The 16,277-nt window shown below is 43.4% G+C and overlaps 1 protein-coding gene and 1 long non-coding RNA gene across 3 annotated transcripts; both read right to left on the bottom strand.

The window, feature by feature from the left end:
- Nucleotides 1–1,354: 1,354 nt before the first annotated feature.
- Nucleotides 1,355–3,938, bottom strand: LOC112257513. Of its 2 annotated transcripts, XR_006084047.1 has the most exons (4): nt 3,694–3,938; nt 3,012–3,128; nt 2,110–2,200; nt 1,355–1,587 (listed from the first exon to the last, which is right to left on the bottom strand). It is a non-coding gene; the product is annotated as an uncharacterized LOC112257513 (long non-coding RNA). The 2 variants fall into 2 exon arrangements; XR_002954587.2 differs by having other exon boundaries at nt 2,110–3,128.
- A 2,766-nt stretch (nt 3,939–6,704) lies between these two features.
- On the bottom strand, nt 6,705–11,639 carry ccdc80l2 (coiled-coil domain containing 80 like 2). Its single transcript, XM_024431137.2, has 7 exons — nt 10,194–11,639; nt 9,954–10,110; nt 9,194–9,327; nt 8,904–9,046; nt 8,465–8,568; nt 8,221–8,301; nt 6,705–7,480 (listed from the first exon to the last, which is right to left on the bottom strand). Exons 1-7 carry the CDS (start codon nt 11,364–11,366, stop codon nt 7,179–7,181), a joined length of 2,094 nt encoding a protein of 697 aa, XP_024286905.1. The 5' UTR covers nt 11,367–11,639; the 3' UTR covers nt 6,705–7,178.
- Nucleotides 11,640–16,277: the final 4,638 nt, after the last annotated feature.

Raw genomic sequence — 16,277 nt, forward strand, 5'->3', positions numbered from 1 at the left:
GCAGGCAGGTAATGTAGCAGAGGGTAGGTAAGTAGTGGGTAGGTAGGAGAGGGTAGGTTAGGTAAGTAGTGGGTAGGCGGGTAGGTAGGAGAGGGTAGGTTAGGTAAGTAGTGGGTAGGCGGGTAGGTAGGAGAGGGTAGGTTAGGTAAGTAGTGGGTAGGCAGGTAAGGTAGGAGAGGTTAGGCAAGTAGTGGGCAGGCAGGTAAGGTAGGCGAGGGTAGGTTAGGTAAGTAGTGGGTAGGTAGGTTAGGTAAGTAGTGGGTAGGTAGGTTAGGTAAGTAGTGGGCAGGCAGGTAATGTAGCAGAGGGTAGGTTAGGTAAGTAGTGGGCAGGCAGGTAAGGTAGGAGAGGTTAGGTAAGTAGTGGGTAGGCGGGTAGGTAGGAGAGGGTAGGTTAGGTAAGTAGTGGGTAGGCAGGTAAGGTAGGAGAGGGTTTAGGTAAGTAGTGAGTAGGCAGGTAAGGTAGGAGAGGATAGGTAAGTAGTGAGTAAGCAGGTAAGGTAGGAGAGGTTAGGTAAGTAGTGGGTAGACAGGTAAGTAGTGGGTAGACAGGTTAGGAGAGGGTAGGTTAGGTAAGTAGTGGGTAGGTAGGTTAGGTAAGTAGTGGGCAGGCAGGTAATGTAGGAGAGGGTAGGTTAGGTAAGTAGTGAGTAAGCAGGTAAGGTAGGAGAGGTTAGGTTAGGTAAGTGGGTAGACAGGTTAGGAGAGGGTAGGTTAGGTAAGTAGTGGGTAGGTAGGTTAGGTAAGTAGTGGGCAGGCAGGTAATGTAGGAGAGGGTAGGTTAGGTAAGTAGTGGGTAGGTAGGTTAGGTAAGTAGTGGGCAGGCAGGTAATGTAGGAGAGGGTAGGTTAGGTAAGTAGTGGGCAGGCAGGTAATGTAGGAGAGGGTAGGTTAGGTAAGTAGTGGGCAGGCAGGTAAGGTAGGAGAGGTTAGGTAAGTAGTGGGTAGACAGGTAAGGTAGGAGTGGGTAGGTTAGGTAAGTAGTGGGCAGGTAGAAGAGGTTAGGTAAGTAGTGGGCAGGTAAGGTAGGATAGGTTAGGTAAGTAGTGGGTAGACAGGTAAGTAGTGGGCAGGCAGGTAAGGTAGGAGAGGGTAGGTTAGGTAAGTAGTGGGCAGGCAGGTAAGGTAGGAGAGGTTAGGTTAGGTAAGTAGTGGGCAGACAGGTAAGGTAGGAGAGGGTAGGTTAGGTAAGTAGTGGGTCGACAGGTAAGGTAGGTTAGGTAAGTAGTGGGTCGACAGGTTAGGTAAGTAGTGGGCAGACAGGTAAGGTAGGAGAGGGTAGGTTAGGTAAGTAGTGGGCAGGCAGGTAAGGTAGGAGAGGGTAGGTTAGGTAAGTAGTGGGTAGACAGGTAAGGTAGGAGAGAAGGCTTTGACATTTACTTTCTTTGCTTTGGTTCTGTTACAGCCCCTTTTCCCCAATTTTACCTTGTGAAGGAATAAATTCTCTGCTTTTGTCATCCTTACTCGCACCCACAATCCCATACCTTTTTCACTCTACGGAGAGTTGAATTCTAGCAGGGTGTTGCGTTCCCTCTTCCTAGAGGCGTACGTAACATCATCATAGTTCTCTTCTGGGTCAGGTTGGATTCTGGAGGCAGAGTCACAAAGTCAGTCAACTGGCCAAAATGACTCAGCACAACACAATGGAAATAAGATCAGTGGACAAGTATCCAACTGGGCATAGACATCAATTCAATGTCGATTCCATGTTGGTTCACTGTAATTTATTTGAAATGATGTGGAAACAACGTTGATTCAACCACTGTGTGCCCAGTGGGATTCAACTGTGAAAGTTACTGAAGGAAATAATGAATAGTAGGATCTAAACAAAAAAACAGGGATTTGTGAAAGGGAAGGTGTGCTCTTTCTATGCTCTGAAGCAAGTACAGTGTGTCTCTAGAGCCGTATGTGCATTTTACTGGGAAGGACGGGCTCATGGTAATGGCTGGTGTGGAATGGTATCAAACATGGTTTCCATGGGTTTGATTCCATTCCATTAGCTCTGTTCTGGCCATTACTATGAGCCGTCCTCCCCTCAGCAGCCTCCTGTGATGTACTTCAATGCCAGTAGTGGTATTCTCAAATATCGTCCTCAGAGTCCGGCACTCACATGGCTTCTGGTGGTCGCGGGGGCAGGCTAGGGGCCATGGGGTGAGAGGCAGGGGTTGGGGGAACAGATCCCTTCTTTAACCCAGCAGGACCTTCAGGGGAGACAATACAGGCCTTTAGATGACCTCCTCACGCATACAGTAAAGAAGGAAATTGCATGAACATGTTCATTTTCAAATCACCTACATATAGTGATTGAATACAAGCATTTTTCTACACCCGCAATAACATGTGCAAAACTATGTGACAAATACAAATTATTTTATTTGAATCAAGTCTCAGTCCAACTTGTTCTGTGGATGTTATTCTGTAGTTGAAAGGGAGAATAGCAGAGTTTGAGATGACCCTTGTACTATTGGATACCTGGTTACTGAATATGTTGATTTTCAACCTGCATGTAGGCAACAATCATTACTCAAATCGATAAATAGTGTCTGTAACAGCTTTGGCCTACATTCTCACCAGGGGGAGTGTGGAATTCACATTGGATTCTTCTCTCTGCTGACTAACAGTAATGCATGCAAACCATGCTGAAATCTGTCTTTAGTCAAAACCATATCCCCATGTGGATCCAAACCTGAAACCTTTCACTTGAATATGTGCCTGTTTAAAGACGAACTTCCCAGTTAGGGTGCAAACATCAGCTGTAGAAAGGAGGAAGAAAAAAGAGAAACTAGAGGGAACTTATTTAGGGGAAGCATTCATTTCTGCATCTTTGGTTTTACATTTTGACGTTAAATTACAGGGCAGCTCCGTGTTTAACTTCACTTATTCTTTATGTAACAGAGCTTATATAAAGCAACACTGTGCTGTAAAGCAAATTCAACAGCTCTAATCTGTCTCTCAGTTGTCAGATTTTGGCCTCATGTGACTTATTAGTTATGTTTGAGATAGAACACTTACCATCGGTACAAGCCTCTATGCCCTTCTTGAACTTTTCCAAGTTGAACCTAGGAGGCTGACTGGGTTTGGCTGAGGCAGTCCCAAATGCCAGGATATTGGGCAGGGGGTTGTTGGCACCTTAATTGTGAAGAATGGGCTCATGGTAATGACTGGAGTGGAATTAGTGGCATGGTATCAAATACATCAAAAACATTGTTTACAGGTGTTTGATGCCATTCCATTTGCTCCGTTCAGGCCGTTATTATGAGCCATTCTCCACAATTAAAGGTGCCTACAACCTCCTGTGGTACAGTGGAATTCTAACCTTGAGAGATCTTTCCAACAATGCAATGATAATAATAACATAGATAATAACTTAGATAACATAGATAACATTTTTTTAAATAAGTCTGAATAAAAACTATACAAGAACAACGATGAGAGTTAAAGAAACATGAGAATGCAAGTATATGTAGGTCAGTGCCATTGCCTGTACTCAATGTACAGGGATACTGGAGTGGTCTAGGTTCTCCCCTCAGCACCCTCCTGTTCACTGTACTGTTTTACACCTGTTGTATCCTGTGCACATGGCAAATAAACTTTCAAAGTTGGAGCTAGTTATACAGTAGCTAATAAAGATACAGTACCATTTACTTCTCAGGGTCCCAACTCACAATGATATGATTGCAAGTCTGGTACTCACCATAGTGGGTACAGTCAGCGCCCAGGGTATCTATCTAGTCTGTACGTGGGCTGGTGGCCCTTGGGTAGAGGAGTGTCTTTGTTTGTGCATGTGAATGAGTTCCTCTGTGTGTACTGAATGTTTGTGTGTGAGAGACAGTGATCGTGTGTGTGTGTGTGTGTGTGTGTGTAAGCATTTGTGATCTCAGTGTCTGTGTGCTTTTAACAACTTCTCCTGTTGAGGCATAAGTATGTCAGTCTCCTCCTCTGGACGTACACTACCGGTCAAAGATTTTAGAACACCTACTCATTCAAGGGTTTTTCTTTATTTGTACTATTTTCAACATTGTGGAATAATAGTGAAGACATCAAAACTATGAAATAACACATATGGATTAATGTAGTAACCAAAAAAGTGTTAAACAAATCAAAATATATATATTTTTTTAGATTCTTGAAATAGCCCCCTTTTGCTGTGATGACAGCTTTGCACACTCCCGGCATTCTCTCAATCAGCTTCACCTAGAATGCTTTTCCAACAGTCTTGAAGGAGTTCCCACGTATGCTGAGCACTTGTTGGCTGCTTTTCCTTCACTCTGCGGTCCAACTCATCCCAAACCATCTCAATTTTGTTGAGGTCGGGGGATTGTGGAGGCCAGGTCATCTGATGCAGCACTCCATCACTCTCCTCCTTGGTAAAATAGCCCTTACACAGGGGTCATTGTCCTGTTGAAAAACAAATGATTGTCTCACTAAGCCCAAACCAGATGGGATGGTGTATCGCCTGAGAATGCTGTGGTAGCCATGCTGGTTAAGTGATTTGACCATGAAGGCCTGATTTACACAGTCTCCTCTGAACAGTTGATGTTGAGATGTGTCTGCTACTTGAACTCTGTGAAGCATTTATTTGGGCTGAAATTTCTGAGGCTGGTAACTCTAATGAACTTATCCTCTGCAGCAGAGGTAACTCTGGGTCTTCCATTCCTGTGGCGGGCCTCATGAGAGTCAGTTTCATCATAGCGCTTCATGGTTTTTGCCAATGCACTTGAAGAAACTTTCAAAGTTCTTGACATTTTCCGGATTGACTGACCTTCATGTCTGAAAGTAATGATGGACTGTTGTTTCCCTGCTTATTTGAGCTGTTCTCACCATAATATGGACTTGGTCTTTTACCAAATAGGGCTATCTTCTGTATACCCCCTACCTTATCACAAAAATACTGATTGGCTCAAATGCATTAAGAAGGAAAGAAATTCCACAAATGATCTTTTAACAAGCACACCTGTTAATTGAAATGGATTGCAGGTGACTACCTCATGAAGCTGGTTGAGAGAATACCAACAGTGTGCAAAGATGTCAAGACAAAGGGTGGCTATTTGAAGAATCTCAAATGGAAAATATATGTATAATTGTTTAACAATTTTTTGGTTACTACATGATTCCATATGTGCTATTTCATCATTTTGATGTCTTCACTATTATTTACAATGTAGAAAATAGTACAAATAAAGAGAAACCCTTGAATGAGTAGGTGTTCTTAAACTTTTGACCGGTAGTGTACGTCATGGACTAGTATACAAAACCCTGTAATACAATTGACTGTATTATGTGACAAGAGGATCAGAGACACAAAGACAGAAAGTCCACTGGCCAATACAGTCAAATCTGAGGGCTCGCCAATATGTGAATGAAGGGTTGATGTTGTTGTTGTCATTGTTGAAAGAGCCTGTGGAAATGAAATGAAAAGTGTCTGGATGAATGCTGTGTGAAATTTTAGATAGTACCTAGCCAAGATCTTTAATGAAATAGATTGATCTGAAATGAACAACTGATTTGTCCAAACTGAAATAATGGAAAGATGAAGGTCTGTCTTTGACAGTTATTACTGCAAATTTTTCCCGGCGTGCTGTAACTTTCTTTTTTACTATGTGCTGCACCTAGTTATCAGCGTCCATTTCAAAGCTGCTGAACACATGTTTTTTTCTCCCCACAAATCCTACTTTAATTGCTCCCAGCATAGCAGAAAAACAACAGCCCAAAATCCAGGTCAAATACTGTACAACCACATTTCTTAGACCCATCTTATTCCTATTATATGTTTACTGATGTAGGATCTTAATTTGAGCCAGTTTGCTACAGCAGGAAAATAATCCTGACGCAACAGGGTTATAACTAATGGACATTTTTGTAGGGGTTGATACATTTCTCACAAGGGAAAGTCAAGTCTGAAAGTGGGAATTACAAAAATCAGAAGCCTTTTTAATCCTTGAATACATTATACGTTTTGCATTTCCTGCAATGCAGAAAAGTTCACCTACAACAGGGTGATTAAATTAAGATCTTACATCTGTAGGTCACGATGAAACACAGATTACTATTAGCTTACAGCTAATGACCTGACCTTCTCTTGTCAAACCAATTCCGATCCTACTACCTGGATATTAGTCTATAACAAACTGTAAGAGTTGGAGTTATTTTCCATGACAATGTAGACATGTGTGATAGGGGAGTTGTTGAAGCACACCTTCAGGCATAGTTTTTCATTACTTTCTTTTTTACAGCTTTCCACGTCTGTAATTTTGAAAGAAACAGATGTCAACATCACAATTATAAAAACAAACCTTTTTTTAATTTCAAGAAACATATTAAGTATTTGAAGAGTTTATTTCCAAAACGTTACATCCATCAATTTTTTGCATTTGTGTTTTTTAATCAGCAATGATTGCTTATGGGTACCATAATGTGTGTAAAATATTACTGTTCTCTGATTTTTATTTATTGATGTTAGATTCTTTATTTGGGGGTAAAACAGTATATGTCCATTGTTTAGCTGGAATGGAAAGTTTGTATCCTGTATATCTGACTGTGATATGTGCTTGTCTCACCTAGCTATTTTAAGATGAATGCACTAACTGTAAGTCACTCTGGATAAGAACATCTGCTAAATGACTAAAATGTCAAATGTAAATGTTTTCCATACAGATCTCATATTACTGTAGTGAATTATACATTTAAAAATTTCAAATAAATGTATAATTTGTATTGTTCTTTATTACAAATGTAGTTATTTGTAACATTTCACTGTGTAAAACCAGTACAACTTATTTCTCTGAGAGTGAGGCCGGTATATAGCGTTTTGTGAAAAAACATGATTATTTGCCTCTCTGAAAGGATCAAGTGATAGATTTTAAACAAATACATGTTTGTTATTGAACAACCCCATGTCATGATTTGATATTACATTAAACAATAAAAGCTAATTTACCAACATTTCTGAAAATGGAAATACAGCGTTTTGGAATGCAACTCTTCAATTGTAGATCATTTTATGTAATGTCGGCCATTTCTAACTACAAATGCCACGCCTCTGATAAATGTTTGCAAAAACATTTAAAATAAAAAGCCCTTCATGGTTCAATCTGTTATTGTGTCAAACTTTTACCCACAACCATTCATTTGAGCTGGCTGCCATGGGGTCTTTGAGGCCTTTGGGCTGTTTACTGTCCTTTACTCCTCTGACCTGTGGTAATCTGCTTCCTCATCATAACCTTGGTAACTACCGCCAGTGTCCTCAGGGCAGTGAATACCTAAAGTCCTCTGCAGCTTCTCTTCTTGCTGCCGCAGCTCCATGGAGTCCACCAGGTCATAGATGTTGGCCAGAGACCACATGGGCGAGGGGAACCAGGCTTTCACGTCCCCGTCCTTCCCCACCACCAGCATACTGAAGTACTCCCGGTTGATCTTCAGCTGGTCCTGGAGACCAGTGACCACGTCCCGTGACAAAGGCTCGTTCTCCGCTTGGCTCTTTCCTGTCAAGGATAAAGGAAAGGTGTTTGTCATGCTATTTCCCCATTATTGCCATCACCATTTGACTGTTAATAAATCAAATCATAGTTGATTGGTCACGTACAAAGATTTGCAGCTGTTATAGCAGGTGCAGCTAAATGCTTATGCTACTAGCTCCAACAGTGAAGGAGGACATCTATCAAATACAATACAAATAATAAATCAATCTAAACAAGAAATCAAGAAATGACAGAACTGGTCAAATTATCAATCCAGAGTCGATATATTAGAGTGAGTATGAATCAGTGTGGGACATGACAGAAGAACATACTGCCCTACCAAGCAAAAAGACAGTAACTGCTCATAGCGTTGAACTGAAAAAAAGGCTTTTATTTACCCTGGTTTCACAGTAACTTTATGCAATTACTGCTAGCATAAACCAAAATGTCTCCAGAACACAATACAATAAAGGATATACTTGTCCACATGATTAAGCATGTATTTAATGTCGCAAAAATGACATTAACTAATTTTCGACCAAATGAGCAGTTACTGCCTTTTTGCTTGGTAGGGCAGCATAGACAGATTGTTTTTCTGTACCATATCTCTTGGAAAAGGTCTGTGTATAGGAATGGTTAGATCATTCAAAGGGAGTTGGATTCCATTTCCTGCCCAACAACACAGAATGCATGACATGTTGACATTAACTGTTGACATTGTGTCAGTACACAGTATCATCTTTAGAGAAAACAAAACAACTCACCATTGAGTGGAAACAGTTCCACAGTGCCTGAGGCGGTTGGTCCTGTTCCGATCAACTTCAACAAGGCAAAATGACGGACGCCTGTTGGAAAGACCAACAATGAAATGTAAGAATTTAGTAATTATTCTTCCATTACTTGTGACTGAGAACTATTGTGATAATAGCATAATGTTGCTGAGGTTAACCCACAATAACTTTTAGACTAGTCTGGTTGGAGATGTTTAACAGGGAGCCTAATACTAACCCATGGGACAGGCCTGTCCTCTCAGCCCCTGGAGCTGCTGTTGGAAGGAGTAGTCGTCCTCAGATGGAGTAGAGATGATCAGCAGTCTCCTTTTAGACATGAACCTGGTGGGGATAAATGGCTCTATTATTATCTGTATGCTACACTTGAAACATTATTATCTGTGCACTGCATTATAAAGCACTATAACCACTTCCTTTACATTTTAGTTAATCATTTAATGCAGAACAATTCGAGTTAAGTGCCTTGCTCAAGGGAACATCGACAGATTTTTCACCTAGTCGGTAAGGGTATTTGAACCAACAACCTTTTGTTTATTGGCCCAACACTCTTAACAACTAGGCTACATGCTGCCAAGTACTACAATGCTTTTTTGCAGCTTTAAAGTTTTTAAGTACTATGGTGTCATTACAGATACTGTGTAGTCTTAATCACATACCTCAACAATGCCCCGCCCTGTTCTTGGGATTTGGAGCAGGCCAGTGGAGTTTTTCTCTCTCTCTCCATTTCAGATCGTCGCGATGGAAAGGTGTCAACATATTCCATCAATGCAGATGAGGGTGGAGGTACATCAAATACTTTCTAAAATGGATATAAATAATTAGGATACAAATACCACATGCTGCATTTATAATTGGCATGTTAAGTACAAGAAAAATGTATACACTTTTCTGAGGAAAGTGATCTGTGTTATCAAATAATCACTGGCAAGATAGAGATTATGCTTACATTGGGTTTCAGGTCATAGTCAGTCATAGTCATAGAGAAAACCTTAGAGGACATCCCATACTGCTTCATCAGTTGAGAGATGAGATCTGGGTCAGTAAACTTCTCTGGTAGTGAGGTGAATGGCGTCTCAGAATCTGGAATATAGAAATGCAGTATGCAGTATATTTACTGTATGAAAGCCCAAAGAGGAACTCGATTTTTTGTTGAAGACATGATCTGCAACTTTGGCGGCTGCCAAGTATTTTTGAAACCTCCCACTTTGGGCTGAATGTGTCAATGTGTAGCTCATAGATTATGTATATATGAACACTATTACTGTCTTACCTCAACTATCTACGAAATCCCTAGTTTGAAAGTGACTGTTTTCTGGAAGCTGTGCTACGCCTTTTCCCCTACATTTTCCACCACATGGGCCAACCCCCTAGAAATTCAAGTTCTAGTCAATGAGCTTCAGCCCCTCGCTATTTGAGTGACAGCTAGAAATATGCTCACACAGCAGAGCGAGAAAGAGAGAGCAATGAAATGGTGCACATATAGATATCTGCACATATGTGATGCATTATGCAATTTTCGGGTTCCACTTTTGGCTTGTGAGGGCTACTTTCAGAACTACTGGATAAAAAGTATTTTTAAAAGTACAAGATAATCTCTTTAAGACTACAATGACACTATAGTTCTGAAGAGAATATGATATAGGATCAATGTAGGATCTATCTAAGGGAGATGGAGTCAGTAGACACAGACACACACATAGTAGTACCAAGTTGGTAGTGGTGCAGGGTGAGGGTAGTGTCAGGCCCTGAGCTCAGGATGGTTGCCGTAGTAACTTTTCTCAGGGCAAGGTCACAGAAATGAAGCTCGTTCTCCTCCCTCTGCTGGACATACTGAGGTGTGCTGGCACTGGGCGTGGCTATCACCTGCATCACAAATGGATGAACACATCTATCACAAACAAACAGATTATTTGATATACTTAAAAGAGACCTATAAAAGCACATACCATAAGTCTTCTCTTCCCCTTCAAATGCTCTACAAAGTCCATCAGTGCTTTCTTATTGTTCTCATTCACTTCTCTGTGGTTTTTCTTCACTCTCCCTCTCCCTTTCTTCCCATCTTTCTTTCCCTTGCCTTTTTTGGGGGAGTTGCTTTTCTCCAAGGATTCTTCTCCCCCGCCAACGTTCTCTGGTTTAGTATCTCTAGAGTTGGCTAAAGTCTTTCTTTCTCTTTTCTCTACAGTAGAAGGATATGTGCTTATTTCTGTAAAAACATTTCCATTTTTCTTTTGGTTGTCCTTTCTCACAGCTTTGGAGTTTGCCTTCCCTGCGATGAATACTTGTGTTCCTTTTGAATCAGTGGTCGTCTTTCGAATGATGAACCTGGAGCGACCACTGAGAATGTCCTGAATTTTGCTCTTCAGTGCAGCCTTCTTGGCCACAGTATTCCTCTGGGTGACAGAGGTAACGTTTCCCTGCATATGGGGACTGAACACCTTCTTTTTCACAGGAATCTTTTTCTTCATCAGCCTCTTCTTGGTGATTTTACATTTCAGAGGGGAGCCCTTCCTGGTGAGTTTTTCCAGCTTGCGCAAGGGGAACTGATCAATGACCTCTAGGATGGCCTCCACACGGACAGGGTAGGGGAACCGCTCACTCACCCTAAGGTTCTTCTTCATGACTAGCATGGAGAAGCCTTGATCCCCCAGCTCAAGGTAATGCAGCAGCTTGGTGACCATGTCTGAGTCAATGCTCTCCATGGTGGCCTCTCCTTGGAAGGTGGTCTTCTGGATCCTGCCTTCCATCATGGCATTCTGGATGATGGTGACGATGAAGGTGTCCCTCTCAGCCAGGCGACAGTTCAGCCCCTCCTGCTCCATGTCCTGAATCTGTTTCTCCATCATGCGGAGGTAGTTGTCACTGTGCGACGGGGCCGTGATTACCCACAAACGCTTCTTACCTGCAAAATCAGCCAGGAATTCCTGTTCTGGGTCAAGGACTGTCCTGGTCTCATGGTCTCCCTCTCCGCCATGATCATCCTCCGGAGCCAGGAGACCAGCAGGTTCTTTATATTGAGGTCTGGTCTTATGTCTTCTCTTCCCTGGCTGTGAGGCAGAAACCCCTAGACTGTGACTACACAGAGACATAAGGACAAGCAGAGCACAGAGCAACCTAGACATCCTTGGTGGGGTGGTGGTCACTTTATAATCCACAGGGAAACTGCCTTGAAGCAGACGCAGCACACAGCTGAAGTGATGATGTCTCTCCCAAGCAGATTGGCTTGACTGGGGATAAGGAGGAATACTCCACGGCTCCTGGTTCACATTATACTCCAACGTTGTTACAGGAAACTCCTGGAATTTTTTCAACTTCAAAGCATTACTCTCTTAAGCAGCATGCTTGGTGGGAGCTCCTCTTCATACTGAGACTGCCTTCAATGTGTTCGATGCTGAGCTATAGAATAACAGAGTGGAGGAGAAGAAAGGGTGAGAGCGGAGGGGGTACTGAAACCTGAGCTTTTACAAATTCCAACATAAAAACAGTGCAGGAACAAAAACAAGCATTTATCTGTATTGTACATCTAAATTAAACACAGGATATATTTATTGAAATTAGAACATTAAATGTAAACATGCAGTGCACAGTAACACATACTTTCTTCCATTGTCGTGAACAAACATACTTGGGATCGTATTGCGATCCAGAGACGTTTGAGAGACAGACACGAGGCTTGTTTGGTGCTTCATGCCTTAAAGGCTGCCACATCTGGGGCCCATTATTACACAATACACCCCACAGTGCCTGGACTCCATGAGTGGACAAGATCCCAGCACAGCAGACACAAGCTGGGGGAGAGAGAATGCTATGAATAGAATATGATTCACATTATTGCTGAGATTTAGAGAATGGCTTTATTTGACAGTTTTGATCCCAGCATCTGTCAGATATTCAAGTGCGGACTTTATAGGTGATAAATAGCAACAGGTAGCTTAATCCCATGTTTTCATCTTGATCTATGTTTTTAAAGGTAAACTTGCTCTTTATTGTATTGTTTTTACTAATTCACCATCCCACTCACCATCCCACATGAGGTTTGAGGTTTGACACTCACACCTCACACTAAAGCAGTTGTTTTCCAGATTATAGCTGGCAAAATCCTTTCCATGCTCAATCTTTACAGGGATACTATCACTTCTACTTCACTGATGTTGAATTGGCGGGACTTGCAGATGTTGTATGTCAGTTTTAAGTTCTGCTTTTTCCTCCTGAAAGAAAGAGAGACAGAGTAAGATCATCTGTTCAATGACATTCATGATCTCACATTCTTAGACATAAGGGTTCCAAAACGGTTCTTCGACTGTCCATCTGTCCAGGAAAACCTTTTTTGGTTCCAGGTAGAACCATTTTGAGTTCCATGTGGAGGCCTCTTTGCAATTTCCGCTTTGAAATTTCAGTCAGGATTTTCCCTTATGTAAAATGTATTACCCTCTACATTAATTATAATCTGCATAATAATTCCCATTTCCTGCTGCATAATAATTCACCTTCAGTAATGAGTGTGTACATGTGTTTCATACTGGTCTACCCATGGAGATTGAACCCACAACTCTGGCATTACAAGCATCATGCTCTACCAATTGATACTCCCTTGGTAGAGATGAGATTCAGCAACACCCATCTCTACCTTCGTTTGCTCCTCAATTCATGCACCTTGGTTGGAAATTGAGGTAGCGGCAATGATCCCTTCCCTTTGCATTGTATACTCCTTTGGGACACTTGGTGTAGGACGGAACAGGTCTGCAGTATGTCTTCACAGATATCTTATTCAGCATGTTGCACCATGCAAATTAAGACTCCATGATAACAGAGGATAGAAATCAGCCGAAAAGAGGAAGATGTCAGAATCTTGTGAAATGAGAGTAAGCACGCATCCTCTCAGTAACAGGGATATAGCACTTTAACTATTTGCACAATGTAACAACACTGTACTGTATATAGCCATAACATGACATTTGAAATGTCTCTATTCCTTTGGAACTTTTGTGAGTGCAATGTTTGCGGTTAATTTTTATTGTTTATTTCACTTTTGTTAATGATCTATTTCACTTGCTTTGGCAATGTCAACATATGTTTCCCATTCCAATAAAGCCATTTGAATTGAATTAAATTGATATAGAGACAGATAGATAATAATATAGGAGGTAACGAATACTAAGTTTGCATGAAAACACTTGTGCCCCTGGTACTGACGGAGATTAGAAAAATATAAGAATATGTTTCGCACATTTTTTTCCTGATTTGAATCAATGATAAGAGCCAAGAAAATTAAAGGCAGAATCCTTATAAAGTTGTAATCGCTAAAAACCGCACATTCCTACAGTAATAAAGAGCCAGATAGTTAGAAACACATGATGAAACATCTCTCCACTATAAGAGATGATAAATAAAAACCACGTAAATTCACATAGGACACCAGATAAGACAGGAGAATTACACCAGATATAACAGACTGACCCTAGCCCCCCGGCACATGAAAAATTGCAGCATAGATACTGGATAATGTCTACATGTAATAAATATAGTGTATCCTACTTTTATTTGATAGATAACAAAACAATTGATAACGGTTCAGTAGGCCCACAGTTCAGTCAATGTACTTATTTGAATTTATTAGGGATCTCCCTTAGCTGCTTCCAAGGCAGCAGTTATTCTTCTTGGGGTCCAAACACATTAAGGCACTTACATTACACATAACAACAAAATACATTATTACATATCTACAATACAAAATGTATAATACCACCATACAACAATATTACAATGTATGTGTGTGTAGAGTGAGTGTGCTAGTGTTTATGGGTGTATGCCTGTGTTTGTACCTCTGTGTGTGTCCATTCACAGTCGCCGCTGTTCCATAAGGTGTAGTCAGAGTTATACTTAAACAACATATTGTAACGGCGTTCGTCTGTTGAAGGAGAGTCGGACCAAAATGCAGCGTGGTGGTTACTCATGTTCTTTAATGAAAAAATAGCGATACATGAAATAACTAAATAAATACAAAAACAACAAACGAAACGTGAAAACCTAATTACAGCCTATCTGGTGAACACTACATAGAGACAGGAACAATCACCCACAAAATACACAGTAAAACCCAGGCTACCTAAATATGGTTCCCAATCAGAGACAACGAGAATCACCTGACTCTGATTGAGAACCGCCTCAGGCAGCCAAGCCTATGCTAGACACACCCCTAATCAGCCACAATCCCAATGCCTACAAAAACCCCAATACGACAACACAATAAACCCATGTCACACCCTGGCCTGAACAAATAATTAAAGAAAACACAAAAATACTAAGACCAAGGCGTGACAGAACCCCCCCCCCCAGGGTGCGGACTCCAGGATGCACCTCAAAACCATAGGGAGGGTCCGGGTGGGCGTCTGTCCATGGTGGTGGCTCCGGCTCAGGACGTGGACCCCACTCCATAAATGTCTTAGTTCCTCCCCCTTGCGTCCTGGGATAGTCCACCCTCGCTGCCGACCATGACCTCGTAGTCCTCACCCAGAACCCCACTGGACTGAGGGGCAGCTCGTGACTGAGGCAGCTCGGGACTGAGGGGAAGCTCGGGACTGAGGGGAAGCTCGGGACTGAGGGAAAGCTCGGGACTGAGGGGCAGCTCGGGACTGAGGGGCAGCTCGGGACTGAGGGGCAGCCCGGGACTGAGGGGCAGCCCGGGACTGAGGGGCAGCCCGGGACTGAGGGGAAGCCCGGGACTGAGGGGAAGCCCAGTACTGAGGGGAAGCCCAGTACTGAGAGGAAGCCCAGTACTGAGAGGAAGCCCAGTACTGAGATGAAGCTCAGGCAGGTAGTTGGCTCCGGCAGATCCTGGCTGGCTGGCGGATCTGGAAGAGTCTGGTTGACTGGCAGATCTGGAAGAGTCTGGTTGACTGGCAGATCTGGAAGAGTCTGGTTGACTGGCAGATCTGGAAGATCATGGCTGACTGGCGGATCTAGCTGCTCTGGCTGCTCCATGCAGACTGACAGCTCTGGCTGCTCCATGTAGATTGGCAACTCTGGCTGCTCCATGCAGATTGACAGCTCTGGCTTCTCCATGCAGACTGGCAGCTCTGGCTGCTCCATGCAGACTGACCCATCTGGCTGCTCCATGCAGACTGGTAGCTCTGTGCAGACTGACAGCTCTGGCTGCTCCATGCAAACTGGCAGCTCAGGCTGCTCCATGCAGACTGGCAGCTCTGGCTGCTCCATGCAGACTGACAGCTCAGGCTGCTCCATGCAGGCTGACAGCTCTGGCTGCTCCATGAAGACTGGCAGCTCTGGCTGCTCTATGCAGACTGGCAGCTCCATGCAGACTGGCAGCTCCATGCAGACTGGCATCTCTGGCTGCTCTATGCAGACTGGCAGCTCTATGCAGACTGGCAGCTCTGGCTGCTCCATGCAACCTGGCAGCTCTGGCTGCTCCATGCAGACTGACAGCTCTGGCTGCTCCATGCAGACTGGCAGCTCTGGCTGCTCCATGCAGACTGGCAGCTCTGGCTGCATTGAACAGGCAGGAGGCTCCGGCAGCGCTGTAGAGGAGGAAGGCTCTGGAAGCGCTGAACAGGCGGGAGACTCCGACAGCGCAGGAAAGGAGGAAAACGCTGGCTGCGCTGAACAGGCGGGAGGCTCCGACAGCGCTAGAGAGAAGGATGGCTCTGGCTGTGCTGAACAGGCGAGGCGCACTGAAGGCCTGGTGCGTGGTGCTGGAACTGGTGGTACTGGATCGAGGACACGCACAGGAAGCCTGGTGCGGGGAGCTGCTACCGGAGGACTGGTGTGTGGAGGTGGCTCTGGATAGACCGGACCGTGCAGGCGCACTGGAGCTCTTGAGCACCGAGCCTGCCCAACCTTACTTGGCTCGATGCCCACTCTAGCCCGGCTAATACGAAGAGCTGGTATGCACCGTACCGGGCTATGCACCCGCACTGGAGACACCGTGCGCTCACTAGCATAACACGGTGCCTGCCCGGTCTCTTTAGCCCCCCGGTAAGCACAGGGAGTTTGCGCAGGTCTCCTACCTGGCATCG

Source organism: Oncorhynchus tshawytscha, linkage group LG09 (assembly GCF_018296145.1).
Source record: "Oncorhynchus tshawytscha isolate Ot180627B linkage group LG09, Otsh_v2.0, whole genome shotgun sequence".
NCBI lineage: Eukaryota > Metazoa > Chordata > Actinopteri > Salmoniformes > Salmonidae > Oncorhynchus > Oncorhynchus tshawytscha.